Source organism: Globicephala melas, chromosome 7 (assembly GCF_963455315.2).
Source record: "Globicephala melas chromosome 7, mGloMel1.2, whole genome shotgun sequence".
Lineage (NCBI taxonomy): Eukaryota > Metazoa > Chordata > Mammalia > Artiodactyla > Delphinidae > Globicephala > Globicephala melas.
The window spans coordinates 54,069,774-54,086,826 of record NC_083320.1 but is presented as its reverse complement, the minus strand read 5'-3'; the positions used below and the strand labels follow the sequence as shown (position 1 = coordinate 54,086,826).

Below are 17,053 nucleotides of genomic sequence, written 5' to 3'. Positions count from 1 at the left end.
ATGATTAAAACAGGCTCAAATGCATGATATATTTTTATAAAATCAATGTTCCACTATTTTAATAAACATTATTAAAGGATTTCAATTAACCTGTAAAAAGATACAAGACAACCTCAACAAAAAGCCTATGTTTATCCAATTAAAAAAAAGAGTTCTATGCCTCTAGGTTCCTCAGAGCAACATCAGAATAGGGGCTGAGTTTTATCTTATCTACTTTATCTGCAAATGGCAAATCTAGAGAGGACATGTAAAGTCACATCCATCATTAAAAAATTAAAATGACAGTGAACCTTGGTTATAATTTGCTTATTTCCAATAATGTACTATACAGCCAATGTCATATAATTTAAATATCAATGATACTAATTTTTAATATACGTGTCAGTGTTATTAAAATAGCCATATAAACTTCGTACTGTGTTTGGAGTCAAAAATATACTTTAATGCTTCTAACATGAACAACAAAGTTTCCTTGGTAATCTCTACTTACAGAAATGGCAGCAATAAACATTAATAATCGTCTAAAATTTAGATTACTTTCATTGCAAAACGTTTAAGTGATCACATTGTAACTCAAGTTTTTAGGTCACTTGAAACAGTATGCTCTGGGAACTCATTGGTAAACTTTCCAAGGGGCATTTAATGCTGGCATTGAGTTGTTGGCTATTTATGCTCGTTGGCGGGGCATACAACTCTGAGTATAATTGCAAGTGGTTTCTGATTTCCCGCCGGCCCCCCCCCCCCCCCCCCGCCCTGCTCCACCCTGCCAAAAGAAGCTCTTAATGCAGAGAATGTTGTCTCCATTCTGAATAAATCTTTGGCATATTTTCAAACAGAAAAGCACTTTAGTCATTATAATCTGCCTGACCTACTATGGCCCTAAGAAACTTTGTTGGCTAGCACTATGGGCTTAGAATATAGAATAGAACATACTCTTCCGGAAACTATTTTGCAGAGTTCTTGGTGGCATTGCCTAAATACCACACGTTGTCAAAACTGTCTGATTAAACATGTAATCCCTGAACCTAAATTCATTCTCAAACAGGACTCTACGGATTTCAGAATGATCCCTACCACTCTAACTTCTTTTACTGTTTCTACTATAGAAATCTGTCAATCTATCTCAATATTCCTATGACAGTGTTGAATTTTTCCATTTTGAATCTTATAAATTTGGAGCACAGATGTCACCAACATGAAGTTACTGCATACAAGGCTTGAAATCTTTAGAAACCAAAGTATTCTCTAAAACAATGTTCCTCAAACTTTAATATGCATAAAAATGACCTGAGAATCTTGCTAAGACGTAGATTCTGATTCAGTAGGGCTGGGGTGAAATCTGAGATTCTTCATTTTCAACAAGCTCCTAGGTGATGCTGACACTGCTAGTCTTCTATAGCAAGGCTCTAAAAGACACACCACATAAAATCAAGCAGTTGACTTATGGCAACTTATTCTTTAAGATGTGTAGTTCTAAAGCATTTGTGAAAAATATTTTCCTCCTACCTTATACTAACTCTTCACTTAAAGAGAATCAGGTGGGAAGGGGAGGGGTTGCCAAGTGTGGACACACAATGGAGAAATGTTCCTCTTTTCTACCAATCTGAAACTTTGCAGGTCGGCTCAAAGAGGCTAAGTCTTAGAGGTTTACATGACCATGTCTGCATACTAAACTGGAGGAGTCGTTCCTGAAGCTATGCCAGGTTTATCAGCGTCAGCTCCGATGGAATGGTCATAGGAGACAGATGATGATGCCTGGGATGACTTTCTATACCAAGTCTTTGTAAGATTTTCAGAAGATACCATTATGAATATAGATACAATTAGATGCATTTATATGCAAGTTTGTAGATACATATGGATGTGTATGCATATGTACATTTATGTGTGTTTACTCCAGAACAGAAGAAAGGAAGAGGACACAATTTTTTTAAACCAACATCACAGAGAAGACTACTAACACATAATTATAACTGGGTTTGCATTTCCTTCAATGGTTTCCATCCTTGGTCCCATCTGTTATTTAATCATATTGTTATAGCTATTGCTTGACATCTTGTCTTTATCATCTCACCTATTTATTGCCTTAGACAATATTTCCTGTTTGTGGCTGTCATGGAATTCAATTTCAGTGAATTTCACCAGCTAAGTTGCATGAACCTAAAAAATGTTTAATATGACCATTGGGTTAAATTATTTATGCAGTATACAGTTAGTTACTTAGTGCCAGGCAAAACAAATTCTTTATTATTTCATACCTTCTAAACTTTTTCCCATTAAAATTAATGACATGGTAAGAAAGTATAGGAGAAACGAATTCAACAGCTAGTTCTTTTTTCATGGTGAAAGACTATACCATAGTGAGAAACGATTATATTTGACTTTGGAAAACTGTCTTCATTTAATTTGATTACTGTCCTGTTATAAACAGATCACTATTCTGCAATGGGATGTTAAATAGGAGTATATTCCCTATCAAATATTAAATACCATGAAAATTTTCTCTCTCGAATTGGAGCAACTGCATTCCTTAAGAGCATTTATGAATCAATATTCATACAAGAATAAATATCCCCTATCTGCAGAAGGTGTATAAGAAAATCAGATTAAAGTTATTACCTTTACAAGAATTTAATGTTAAATTACATTTTAAAGAATTCTCAGCGGAGCTAAGAATCAGGCAGGTAAATTCTACATTGTTTCCACGTACTTAGTAGACATAATATACATTTCATTATTTGCATGTATAAACCATTAGCAGTAAAAAAGAAATGAACACACATTTGTCCCTGCAGTAATCATACATGCTGTATAACCTTGAAAAATGAACTAGAAAAATCCATTTTTAAGAAGCCACACTCAGTACTTTATATGGAAGATACAAATACAATAGCCAATGGATGAAAAAAAAAACTGCTGCTTCCCAAGCATGATTTATGATATTGTTATTACATTTAAATAAAAGTAACCTCTAAGTTCTATTTAGAAATAACTCTCTGAATTGCTACCTAGGAGGAATTTAAATGGATTTATATTCGGAGCTGATATATTTGTATACAGATCTGAAGAGTATTTTCCCCTTGTTTATCAGTAATCTGGGAATCCTGTTTGGAAACACCGGTTTTTAATCATACATTTAAAAAACTGGAGAGTTGTGCTGAGTATTTTATCTTGTGGTATGCACATAAATATATGTCTGTATTATACCACTGTTAAAATAAGAAATGTCTATTTTAACTCTTGGTCATCAGTTCCTCATGGCACTGGTACCATTAACAAGAGGTGTTTTCCTAACCTGATTAATCATACATCACCTGGGAATTTTATATATTACCTAATTCATATGGATAAGAACTCATACTAAGAAATAGGTGTACACACACACACACACACACAAACACATACAAAGCACCAAGATCCAAAACTCTTGAAAAGGTTTTTATTAATTCACAATGACATTAATGACATGTGACACACTGTGCTGCATAACTGCTACCAACAATTTCTCACATTTAAAGAAACCATATAGATTTTCCTAATTCTGAGGTTCTTTGTGAGATGGTGCCATCCCTTAACTTACTGAATTTTTACCTATGATGGGATAGAGTCAGAGCACAGAAGAATGGGATTCAACTGTCAAGAAAACCAGCCTCATAACCTTAGACTGTGGTCATGACTCCCACATGTACATTCTGTTAAGCCTGAGTCATTCTTCATGGTTCATGATCCATTTTTAATTGTAATAGTAAATCAATATTTGTGCAATTATATAATATGCTGCCATAGATTTGAACTAAAACTATGACTGCTTTGCTTGCATATCCATTTATAAGTCCTGGATGGAGTTGTAACAGGGCTTCACTGTTTATATGATTAAATTTATAACGCATTTGATAAAATGTAAGTTTAATACTTGGCCTTTGTGGTACGTCAGTTAGTTTTCTTTTAAGTGGTAATGTATAACACCAATTACGTTTTAGACAAATGATATATATGACCAAAATTACCTTCAAGAACATGGAAATGAAGAAAGTACTTATAGTTACCATCTAGAAAATACAAAATGATTAGTTTCATTGAAGTTTCCTGTTAGATGTAGGTACCAAAGTAGTCATTTGTTTTCCATCTTTTAATTAATTAATAGACCAATATATGACTTTATGAAACCGATTACTTTTGAAAGTATAATATAATGGCTGACATATTTTAGCTCTGATTTCTATCAAGAAACCTTAGAAATATACTAGCCGCATGAGTCCATCCTTGCTGATAGGAAAAGCACTTATCCACGGGAGATACATTCATTCTTGTAGTGCAGCACAGTACCAACTGATAAATCATCCACTCTGGGATTTGATGTCAGAGGCTAAAAGGACTCCTTTTGTTCTAATATTAATATGTTATTGTTGGGGAAAGCTCAGCTTTACAACATTGTAATTACAATGTCTTTCTAATTTTTCTCTTTCAGTGATAATGACAATGGCAGCAAACGATAAAGTTTATGTTCCACATCAAATATTCCCTTGCTCTGTTGAGCACTGTCTCCTTCTAATAATTTACCTCTCTCAAAACCCCCCAAAATAATGCAGGAAGCTGCAAGAAAAATAAAGTGTGAGATGTTGCAACTAGATTACAAGTATCCATGATGTCTGTAATCAATTGTTGGAAAGAGACAAATTCAGGTTGCCCACCTTTTGCCTTGGCCTCAAAAGATGCCTGATTCACCATGATTCTTTTATTGCTAACTCCCTGCCTTTCTCCTGGATACCATTGGTGCAGGCCTTCTGCTTTTGGTGAACTTGCTATATTTATTTATTAGTTCTAAGAGTTTTTGGAAGATTCTTTGAGATTTTATAGATAGAAAATCATGCTTTCTGTAAACAAAAGCATTTTATTTCTTCTTTTCCAATCTACAGAACTTTTGTTTCCTTTTCTTGTCTTATTCACTAGGTAGGACTTCCAGTACAATGTGGGCTGAGAGTGATGAGAGAGGACATTCTTACTTTCTTCCCAGTCTTGGGGTGAAAGTGTCCAGTCTCTCACCATTAAGTATGATGTTAGTTATAGTTTTTTTGTAGATGCTCTTTATCAAGTTGAGGAAATTTCTTCTGTTACTAGTTTTCTGTAAGTTTTTAAAAAATTATCATGAACACATACTGAATTTTCTCAAATGTCATTCCTGAAGCAATTGATATAATCATACGATTTTTCTCTTCTTGCCTGTAGATATGGTGGATTGATTGATTTTTGAATATTGGACCAGCCTGCATACCTGGAAAAAATTCCACTTGTATGTGTAAGTTTATTTATTCACTGTTGGATTGGATTTGTTAGTACTGTGTTGAGAATTTTTGTGTCTACATTCATGAGTGATATTGGCCTATAGTTGTATTTTAATATCTTTATCTGGTTTTAGTACACTGTGGTATACTTAGGGGACAATGTTCATGTAGAAGATGAATAGTTGCTGATTGACTGAAATATACCAAGATGATCCCCTAAATCAAGAAGAGAACTGAGGCCTTGCAGCACAACCTGGGAGTGCTTATTGGCAGCACTGGTTGCTGTCTATTAGTGAATGTCTCTGGGAATTTTTTTTCCAGAGAAAGACGTGTATGGATTTTTCTAAAACATTTTGCATTGGTTTCCTCAGGCTGCTGTAACAAAGAACAGTCGGTCTTCAGTAGCTGCTGATGCAGAACCTGTGGATAAAGGAGGGTCCCACTGCACCATGCTATTTTATGTAAGGGATTTGAGCACTGGTGGATTTTGGTATCTGTGGGGGGAGGAGGTATCCTGGAACCAATCCCCCAGGGATACTGAAGGAGGACTATACCACAAACTGGATGGCTTAAAACAACAGAAATTTCTTCTTTCTCAGTTCTAAAGGCTAGAAGTCCAAAATGAAGGCATCAGTAGGACCAGGCTCTCTCTGAAGTCTCTAGGGAAGAATGCTTCATTGCTCCTCTCACTTCTGGTGGTGGCCACCTCTGGTGTTGTACGGCTTGCAGCAGCTGCATTACACCAACCTGCTTCTGTCATCACTTGGCCTTTTCCCATGTGTCTCTTCTGTGTCTCCAGGTCTGTCATGGCCTTCTTACAAGAACACCAGTTGTGGATTTAGGGCTCACCCTGACACTTCAACCAGTACAGTCCTCTAATTGAATAACAAAAAAAGTCATGCAGACACATTTTATTGTGGCCTCTAACTTCCTCTCAGGGAGCTCCCCGCATACGTTTCCTAGATGTGTAGGAAATTCATACTGCGAGGGAGGATAACAAAGCTGACTCAGTTGCCTCATCCCGATGTTTGGCTCTTTTTCCCCTCTGGTCCTATATTTCCCAACACTTAGTGGAACACAGCAGACAAATCTTTCAGGTTCCCACATACCCCATTTCCTCACAAGAATCTATCGGGGATTTTTGGTGGGGGAAATGTTCTTATTTAATCTGATAACCTAGACGAGGATGTGAGGAGAAATTCTATTACTCCTTTAAAAAGAATAGAAACGAATAAATGGGCGTTTAGGAGGCATCTTCTAGAGCTGCGTTAACTTGAATCAAAGGTAGGCCTTTGAGGGTCGGCATGGCAATGGCTGCTAGAAAAGACACTTTGGAGCAGATGGGCATTTAGCCTTTCTGATCCTGCCAGGTACCTGGTTTCCTACTTTGCATTTCCAGCTGCCCTGCTTGCCAACAGCCTGTTTGTATGGAGGTTTGCATAATACTTATTACAAAGAAAGGCGGCTTTCTGGCATCATTAGAATAACAAGGGTTACAGATTACTTGCCATGGATAAGCTTCCTTTGTATTTCATCTTGTGAATTTTTATCTTCAGAAGATTTTATTATATGATTTTTAATACTAATATAAGATAAAATGTCATTTTGTAGTTACTGGATCAATAAAGTTCTTGCAAAAGAACAGTTGCTGAATGACAAAGGGAAAAGTTTATTTCATTAGCCAGCTCTGGAGCTGTTATTTCACAAGTATTGTTATTAAGTGAGTTCTAAATGGGAAAAGAGACATAGCAGGGAGCCATCAGAATACAGATGGGAAACTTCAAATTATGTACCTATTATTGTTTTGGTTTAAAGAAAAGTCATCAATTTTTCCAGCAATGCCTATAGTTAAAATATGTTTTAATTTCACTAGGTTTTTATTACGTTAACTGGAAATATATGCACACAAACGTTCTTGTCTATACAATTCTTTCTGTCCCCTTGTCCTCTAAGGAGGATAGGGTGTTAATTCTATGGTATAAAAAAGAGGATCCAAAGAAGTGGATTTGCCAAGTCCTGGCTTAAACAAATGAAATTTCTGTTGAACAGAAGGAAGAGCTATCTGGCCAAGCAGACTCCAGAATCAAAGACTTGTTCATCTGGAGGAGTGTCATGCATCCAACTTTCACCCCCAATTTTGGGTGGTTCATGATGTTATATAAACTCTCACCCACATAAGGAATAATGGTGTGGGGATTCTTGAGGAAAAGCCAAATTAGCAGCTTTGTGTTTCCATTTTGAGGCTGAATTCATGCACAGCTGATAACATTCAAATCTCATCTCATGTGAAGACAGAGGAGAAAACGAATTGTTGTTGCTTTGAGCAGGACACTGTTTCATTTCGTGAATACAAATTTTTTGGCTGTTTGATGCAGCTCAAGATTCTGCTTATTATAAATGGAAAACAGCCTGTCGTGCTTTGGCATTTGCATTGACATGCACAATATCAGAGTGTACTAGGAGGAGATATTTTATTTTGTCTCAGCTAACTTACTTCATGGACACGCTTAAAATACTGTACCTACAACAGGAATGTCAAAAGCTTCAGATGGCAATTTCTAGTAAGGCACGGTCATGAATAAAAATAAACAGAGTGGAACAAGATGCAATATTTTTTCCTTCCTTCATTTGGAATTCAAATAATCTAATTTTTTGGATTTGGCTGTTTTTAGATTTACACTTATGAATGAAAAGCCGGTTTTAAATAAGATCTGTTCGCACCCAGATGACTGAGCTCCAGCTACAATAAAATATTGATAATTTGTGCAATGTTCTAAAGAAGTACATAAATTCTGGTTTTGGCAGTTGGGACTTAGTCACTGAGAGGGGAGACACCCACTTCTCCACTCCACTGCCAGAGCCAGCCTATGTCTTTAAGTTTAAAGTTTCAACTGGGGTGCAGCCCAGAGGCTCTGGAGGCTTCTCACTTAAGTGTGGTAGGTTAGGTGAGGTTAGAACCTGATTCTGACTGGTTAATGTCCATAACAAGAAAGAATAATCAGGCGACAAATAACATCTTTCTCTTTTGACATCCCCCCACCCATCTCTCCAAAAAAGAAAAAAAAGAAGAGACAAATCAAGCTATGCTTATCTTTGCTTACCTCTGACAACAATTCAAGAAATATTGAGTGTGTGACTATGTCTTAAGTGCTGGGAGTATGATGACGAACGGGGCTGTCACAGATTCTGCTGATAAGGATCTCTCGCTCTAGCCAGGAGACAGATGCTCACATGTGCGATTCCAATGCAACTATTAAGGGACGTGACATGGTCAGCTCAGGTGCTGACAGGGCACATAGCAGGAACATCTACACTGGACTTGATGGGTCAGAAGGCTTCCTGGGAAGGTTGTGTCTCCAAAGGACCTGGAAGGATAAGCAGGAGTTAAGCCGCATGAAGTTGGGTAGAATAGAGTAAGGGAGTTCTGGGAAGGAGGGCTGGAGAGAAGTAAGATCATGACAGGGTAAAACCTGAAGTTAAGTATCGCTTTATGGGGGGATTGGAAGGGATGGAACAGAGGCTGGGAATGGAAGCATAGGTACTAAAGGACCTTGTGTGCTACTTGAAGAAATTTAAGGGTGAAGTGGTTAGGAGGTTCTTGCAATAATTTACTTTAAGCCTGTGTCTTATCTATAAGTGATGGTTAGCATTATTGAATGAAACAGCTAAATTTTCCTGCTTCTTTTTCCAAATACCTTAGATATTATAGAATATGCAAAGATTCAAATGTAAGGATTCCTATGGTAAGTTTCTCCTGGAATTGAATGTAAAAAAACTTTACCATCAAATGTTTATACATCCTTTTATCAGAAAATAAAAACTGGAAAAAATAATTTTGCCTTATAGGAAGCTCAAAACACATTTTGTGTTGCATTCCTTCAAGGTATCGAGTATATATTCTTTAAAATTTCTTTTGGTCATTTTCATTTTCTTGTTGAAAAGTGTTTTGATATTGCTAACTGTCCAGAATTTACTCTAGAAGTAAACAGGTATAAATCATGTATATATCTCAAAATAGAAACATCATGTCCATTTCCTAAGTTTTTCATTTTTAACCAATACTTTTGGTTCATACTTTCATAGGGGGAATTTTTGATCAAGACAAAAATGTTAACAGAAAGGATAATCACACTGAAATTAAAGTATAACCAAAAGAATAAGTGAATAGCTAATTATTCTTCACTGCTGTGGGGATTACTAGATAGTCAATAGCCCAGAAGAATATGTAGGTAGGTAAGTGGGTGGGTAGGTAAATGTATGCGTGGATGGATGGATAGATGATGGATAGATAAACAGACAGACAGATACACAGCTATCCGAACTATAACATGAATATCAGCATAATGTTTTATCCCAACATTTGAGCTCTAGGTGAATATGTATACAAATATATGATATATATAAGGTATATACATAAGTTATATATCTCAGATATATGTATAAACCTTAAGCTTGATATAGAAATCAAATATATCAGGGACTTTATATGCCTTCTTTGGTCATCACCATGGATATATGTATATCCCATCCTGCTCCCCAAAGGATTAACATGTACTGGCATGCAACAGGTAAAGCAAACCAGTAATTCCCAGGCCCTAACAACCCCAAACCAAAAATTCAGCCAAGCTGGAGTTACTCAGTTTTCCTGGGTCTCTCTGATGTACACATGTTATTAAACTTCTGTTTGATTTTCTCCTGTTAAAAGAAACTCAACCAAGCTGACAAAAAGGGATGGGAGATCCCACTAAATTAACAAGAAAGAGATAGAGTGAGACAAGAATTTGTTACCTGGTCCTGCTGGCCCTCTTTGGACATAAGTAGGTTTTACTCTTTAGCTTCAAATGGGAATAGCAATTTGGCAAGATATGCACAATACTTGAAACTGGACGAAAAGGACAGGAGAATTAAGAGACTATGAATTCCCTAGGATGCTGTATATATAAGCTTTTAATAGGTTTCTGTCAAAATTTTTAAGAAAATTAAGAGATTAAATTTTTTCATTAAATTGAATACACAGCACAAGAAAATATATGCCAACTTTTTACTTAGCCACACATTTCACATCTTTGGTTAATATCCAGTAACTTTTTAATACCAACTTGAATATATTAAATTTAAATATTTTTATTATTTGTAGACAGGCTTTACAGCAACATAATTAATGCCTCCCCTTCATCAAAAATCTATAATGAATATTCTTTCAACTAAAGATTTTACCCTAACATGACAAGACTACATTTAAAATCTAAAAACAAATGCCTCTCTTATACATGTTTATTTTTTAAAGGCACTAAAATGATGATCCTCTTTTCTGAATAATATATTTCAGAAAGGCACAGAACATTCTTCAATATTACAGTGGTAATTATAAGAAAAGGATAGAATTTATCTTGTCATCCTATTATATACTTTTTCTCTCCCAAGATCTTACTAAATGTATCCCCCTGAGTTTAATTTCAAGTCTTTGAAAAAGATATAGTCTTAAGAAATTAGAAAGGAATTTAAGCTCCAATTCAGAAAACATCATTTTCCTATATGGAAATAGTTGGAAATCACATACTAACACCATCCTTTAAGTTAATATTCAAAAGAAACAATATCTGAAAGAAAACAGTGGGCAGAAGGCAGTGTGATGACAAATTACAGTAAGCAATACAATTACCCTTAGTCTTCATAGAGTACTTTCCATTTTCCAGATCTTTACAAGACATGAAATGAAAACCTTCAGTTGCCCAAGAGGTAGATGATGAACCCATTTGCCAAATGGGAAACTGAGGCACTACTATGCCTTCCCACAGGCTGTAAAATTGGTCAGCAACAGAATCAAGATTAGAAGCAGGAGAAGCCGGTTGCAGCTGTATACACGTGGCTGCCCAAAACATGTCAACGGAAGGACAGGAATACTGTTGGTCCACCTCTGCGGCTATGCTCTATCTTGCTCTGTGACACACACAGCTGATGGAGGTTTCAAACTCCATTTAAGGCTAACAGCACATCTATTCTCCAATGTCAAACCCATGAGATGAACAGGAGGAATGATTATTTGCAGTGCCATCCTCAGACTCAGGAATGTAGGCTATGTTGAAACTACATAGAATGTATTTCAATAAATGAGATCAAGACATGAAAAGCAAAATTAAAGGACATCTTATGCAATAATGAAAATTACAATTTTAGTTCAACATTTCTACTCTTATTCTACAAAGAGATGTTTATGCGTACAATTAAAAATAGATTATCAAACAGTTGGATTTGAAATAAAACACATCTGCATGCTGATGTGAGACTTGATCTGAATGCTCTTAAATTAGGAGGGAATAAACAGAGTATAATTTGACTGTGTTTTATACTGAACACATCTCTTTTGAGAATACAAAATGTATCCTTCTTCGCTGCTAATGATTTACTGAGCTCTTCAAATACATTAAAGCACTAAAGAAAATTGGATTATTTCACCGAGCAGTGGTATTCCAAAAAAGCAATACGGCCAGAATGGAGGTACACTGGGTGGGGGATACTTGGTTGGGGATGCTTGGTGGGAGATGCAGGAAAATAAACAGCAGTATTGTTGTCCTTTAGGCTCATAAGAATGACGCCCATCGGTGCCAACCGCGCAGTTACTGTGTGAGTAGCCAGTACATTAGGGACACGCTAACATAGATGACACTCAGCAGGATCCAGTTTATTCTGGTGATGGGCGGCCTGCGGTTACCTGTCACGTGGAGGATGATATTGGAAGAGAGAACGCCACTAGAGTTTTGGGCCCGAGCCACATAGAGGCCCGCATCTGCCTCGCATACCTTCGGAATGAACACCGAATGTCTTGTCTCCTTGTGTAAAACCTGCAAGTGCCCATCTGCAGACAATTTCTGGCCCTTCTTGTACCTGAAGCAGAGAGTCAGTTTTTAGAGTCAGGATCACTGTTTATTCACATCATTTCCAAGTTCTAATAAGCACTGCAATTCGGCCCATGACTACTGCAATATTCTCTAGCATTAGCAGGAACTCTGCAGCAACCACAAATCCCAGTGGGGCTGTGTATCCTTCAAGCAGAGGTTGTCAACTGGTAGCCATAGACGTGCTTGATGGGCTCAGACTGTGTTTTTTAAAAACTGAATTTTTGGACATTTACCAATTAGAATATTGCATACGAAAATTCAGATATCCAACTCCTCTTAAAAAAACTGGGCCATCTGGTCACACTGGGCCACCATCTGCTCATGGCAACAATTACCCCAAATGGGAAATGGCACCTTCTATTTGACCTGTGTCATTCTTTCAGCCACTATGAAACAGCAGCTCAGACTCATCCCGCAAGATCCGCAGGAGAATGCCAATGCGCCGCTTTAGAGGAAGGTACTTACATAGCACTTCCTGGAGAGATGAGTTCATTTAATTTTTGTGAATTAATTTCATTAGAAGAAAATAATTTCTAATTATAAAAGCCATTTATTCAATTGGATTACTACCGTTAATGACAGGTTTCTAAGAGTTTCCTACGAATATGAGCACTTAGCTACATCATTATACAAAGCAAATGATTTGTTTATTTTGTATACTCTAGGTTCTTGTTTATTTATTTATCCCCATGTTCTTCCACACAAGTGGTGACAAACCTGAAGCATTTTCTATTCCCGTTGCCTAGGTGATAATTTTGCATTTTTCTGAGTGTCCTAAGAATGATTCCCTGATAGTTTGCCAGTTGTTGACTGAGCAAAATTGTTGTAAATTCGAGGGCAAGATATTTTTTCACAATACTGCAGCAGTTCTTCCACAGTAAATACTAATCAAGTCATTTTTGTGTGGACCAAAACAAGAAACACTTCAGACAACATTTTTCTTTGGAGTGAACTAATATTTAATAATGAATTAAATGATAATATTAAATAATAAATTTACTGATATTTAAATTCCTAAATACAAAATTCCTGATCTGTAAAAAACATGCAATTGTAAAAACAACAAAATAAGATAAAAAGCATAAATGGTTGCACTGTAACCCAAGTGCAATTTCTTTTAATAATCTGAGAAACGAACATTTTCTCATAAACTCTTTAGAGAGCTGATCCACACTTCAAGTACCATCAACAGGCACACACAATAATTGAAAGAGTTAATTTAATGTTTACTGAAATAGTATGATAAATAAATGCTATTTTACTTAGTTTATAAGTATAAACTCATGCTCACATATTTGTAACTTTGTCCTCAAATAAATATACTTAAGGTTGAAAACTTGAAAAATTTCTAAACGTTTAAAAGTAACCCACATATTAAGAAAGTTAGAACTGCTTTTATGATAACAGTGATATAAAACCTGTGTTCTGCCGTTTACTTTTATTAAAACAAATTGGCTAAAAATGGTGATGTGTCTAGAGTAAAACCACATTGTTCACAGCTCAGTTATTACATCACCTTTCAAAAATGGCTTTATTACCTGTCACTAGAAGCAACTGTGAAAGAAATATTTTTATTCCATCTTTCACACTGAAGAAATGTAAAAGAAGAAATCTTAGTGAGATAAACAAATATTACAAAAGTGGCATGTGTGACTCTGTTGGAAGAGGGAAAAGATGGAATTGGTAAATTCCATTGGTAAATGAGAGAAAAGAGAAAAACCCAAATGCTTATGTTTTTTAATTGGATGTTAAACCAAGTAAATGTCATGCTTATGCAGGAATAAACAATAGGAAAGAAGTTCAAGCACAACCTTTAGAAATGCGGAATGTTAAACTGAAACCAAAAAATAGCACAATTAAGTTGCAGTGCTTTTGGAGTTGGTTAAATCATTATTTTATATGGTTACCTTTTCTTTAAGGGTATCAGCCATGCGGCTACAAAAATGAGAGTTGGGGGTTCGATGTGAGATTGAATCATGCAGCGTTGCAGTGACCTAGAATATTAATCAGCTACCCCTAAACCTTTAAGTTAGTGCACACAGAATGATTTGCTCAGTGATTCAATTTGTTTCTGTTTATGGCTTGTCGTTATAGGCTACCCACCATGTCAGTGTAGGCTCTGGAAATCCTGTTACTTCAACTTCCAAAGTCACTGGAGAACCTTCCATGACAGTTACATTAGACAAGAGCCTGGAGAAATTAGGGGCCTGGCCAGCTAGGCTGACCACGCTGTTCTTTGCTGAGGTAACTTTAATCTCTTCTCTGGGAACCATTTGCCTCTGACAGGCCTGGCTGGGGCCTGGCTGAAACCCGAGGCCTGAGCATGCATCCTGGGAAGCATGCAGCCTATGTCGGGTTTTAGTGACGTTATTATCAGCATGCGTTTTCTCCGGTGTTTCTAGCAAACTTCCCTGAGCCTGGGGGTGCTGTTGCAAAGCTCGCGCATGCACTTCACCGCACATGCTCTCTGGAGGTTTAACACTGATTCTGTGGAAGTCAGTACTCTCTTCCGGAAATCTTCGGGATGTTAATGGGGGCTCAGCTTGGAACTGGGGGGAAGGCTTCTCAAAATGACTCGAAAATGTTTCTCTCTTATCATTGCAAGCATCAGCAAAAGCAGCAGGTGGCGGAATGCCAGATTCCGGGGCCTCCCCTGGACCGCTGGTCCCTGTCTGCATCCCGTGGCTGCTTAGGTGCTGGCGGAGGGACGGGAGGGCACGCGCCTCCAGCTCCATGTCAGACGGAGCGAGGAGGGAATTGGGGCTTCCCGGGAGCGGAGGCAGGGAGACGTCATCGGGCGAGACACAGTCATATTCTTCTCCTGAAAGCACATCCACGGGCAGGAGCAGGTCTTGGACAGCACCCTCTGGGCCGGGGACCAGCTGCTTCACTTCCCGTGGAAGCTGACCCTCTCCTGCTCTATTGACCGCCAAGTCGTCCGCTGGCTTGGCCTGCTCCTTCAAAATGGAAAAGTCAAAGCTTCCAGTTAGTGGTCGGGTTTTCTTTTTCCAGATCTCAAAGTCAACCTCAGAGAGACAACTTGAGAAGACCTGCAGTGAGTGACAGCTGGGGCCCTGGCTCTGGCCTTACAGAACTTGAAACTGTTTGTCTGCTGAAGCTCAGCACAGCCCCGTCCCATGACTAAGGAATCGGTGTAAACCGACCTCCAGCCTCTGAGTGAGAGGTGACAGACCTTGCGACACAGAAGAGAGAAAGCCCTGGTTCTCATCTCTCATGATGCGGTCTCGACTGGATCCATGTCTTTCCAATCATGATCTGAGGAGTCTTCCTCTGCCAGCAAGTTCTGGTTTGGTTTATTTATCTGTCTACACTTCACAGCATTCGTGGTTCCCAAATATCAGATGTTCCCTTTTAGGTGATCCTCAGACCCTCCTAGAATAACCCTCCTTTTTTCTCAGGAAAGCCATTCTTCTTTTTTTTTTTTTAAATTATTGTGGTAAAATATACACAACCTAAAATTTACCATTTTAACATTTTTTAAGTGTACAGTTTAGTGGCATTAAGGACATTCACGGTGTCGTGCAACCAACACCATTGTCCATCTCCAGAATCTTTTCATCTTTCCAAACTGAAACTCTGTGCCCATTAAAGACTAACCTCCCCTTCTCCCATCCCCCAGTCGCTTCTACTTTCTGTCTCTATGAATTTGACAACTATAGGTATCTCATATAGAGAAAGTCAATTTTAATGACTGGTTTTATTTTCTAAAAGCCCCTTAGTTTTATTCTTACAATGAAAAATATCTATTGAGCACCTATTATATACTAGGTACTGTGCTAGGCATTGCAGAGATAAATGGTGAGTAAAAGTAAATATAATCCTTCCCTCTTGGAGATGACGGCCTAGCAGGGAGGTAGATATTAAGGGAACAATCCCATGTTGTGGACTTTCGCAGGAGAACACACCAACATACAGTAGAGGAACACTTGCCACTTGTCTTTCTGTCCCATGTGGAGCATAGGTCATTCTACGAGACTGAGAAAAACAGTGATCCGTCTCACACTGTTCTAGTATTTCTCTCCACTCACTGACGTCCATCTCTGGTTTGAGAAGAGGTTCAAATAACCCTTCTGGCATAGACTCAAAAGAATATTGAAGCTGAAAGGGATCTCATTGATCCCAACCTACTTGTTTTATAACCACTTCATTCTTTGCCTTTCCTCACCATTTTGGGCACATTTTTCCTTAATTAACAATTACTGGTTTTTGTCTACTACTTGCACATGAGAAAGTTATGTCTTGCCTTGACTTTGAGTTCTTCATTTTAGCCCATAGTCCTGTTCTGGACATATACTTTACAGGTGATTTTTGAGAAATAAATGTGTTTTCAGATTGAAGATTAGAAGCAAACCAAAACAATGTTCCTTCTACTATCCCACAGATATGACTTACCCTCAGAGAAAGCATAATCCCAGCTGAGAGAAAGTGGTTTCCTTCAGCCATTTAGAAAAAGTTTAAACCCTGGGTCTAAAGCCAGAAGTTCTTAAAAGTTTTTCTCATTAAAAAAATTACTAACAGGATAAAATATTTGCAGATGATGTGATCAACAAGGGCTCATACAACTCAACAACAACACAACAAAAATCTCCCAATCGAAAAATGGGCAGAAGATCTTAACAGACATTTCTCCAAAGAAGACATACAGATGGCCAATAGGCACATGAAAAGATGCTCAACATTGCTAATTATTAGAGAAATGCAAATCAAAACTACAATGAGGTATCACCTCACACCAGTCAGCATGGCCATCATTAAAAAGTATACAAGTGGGCTTCCCTGGTGGCGCAGTGGTTGAGAGTCCGCCTGCCAATGCAGGGGACACGGGTTCGTGCCCCTGTCCGGGAAGATTCC

The 17,053-nt window shown here is 37.6% G+C and overlaps 1 protein-coding gene across 2 annotated transcripts in view; it reads right to left on the bottom strand.

Moving 5' to 3' along the window:
• Positions 1-3,482: 3,482 nt before the first annotated feature.
• CCDC141 (coiled-coil domain containing 141) overlaps positions 3,483-17,053 on the bottom strand; it is a 214,981-nt gene continuing 201,410 nt past the window's right edge. Inside the window, exons 24-28 of one of the 2 annotated variants that reach the window (XM_070045946.1) lie at positions 14,285-15,138; positions 12,083-12,167; positions 10,071-10,164; positions 8,384-8,647; positions 3,483-6,157 (exon numbers count right to left, since the gene is read on the bottom strand). In XM_070045946.1, coding sequence (XP_069902047.1) covers positions 10,120-10,164; positions 12,083-12,167; positions 14,285-15,138 — 984 coding nt within the window. In that variant the 3' untranslated portion in view covers positions 3,483-6,157; positions 8,384-8,647; positions 10,071-10,119. Of the gene's footprint in view, positions 6,158-8,383; positions 12,168-14,284; positions 15,139-17,053 lie in introns of both variants that reach the window. The other variant, XM_030850759.2, reaches the window with a different exon arrangement.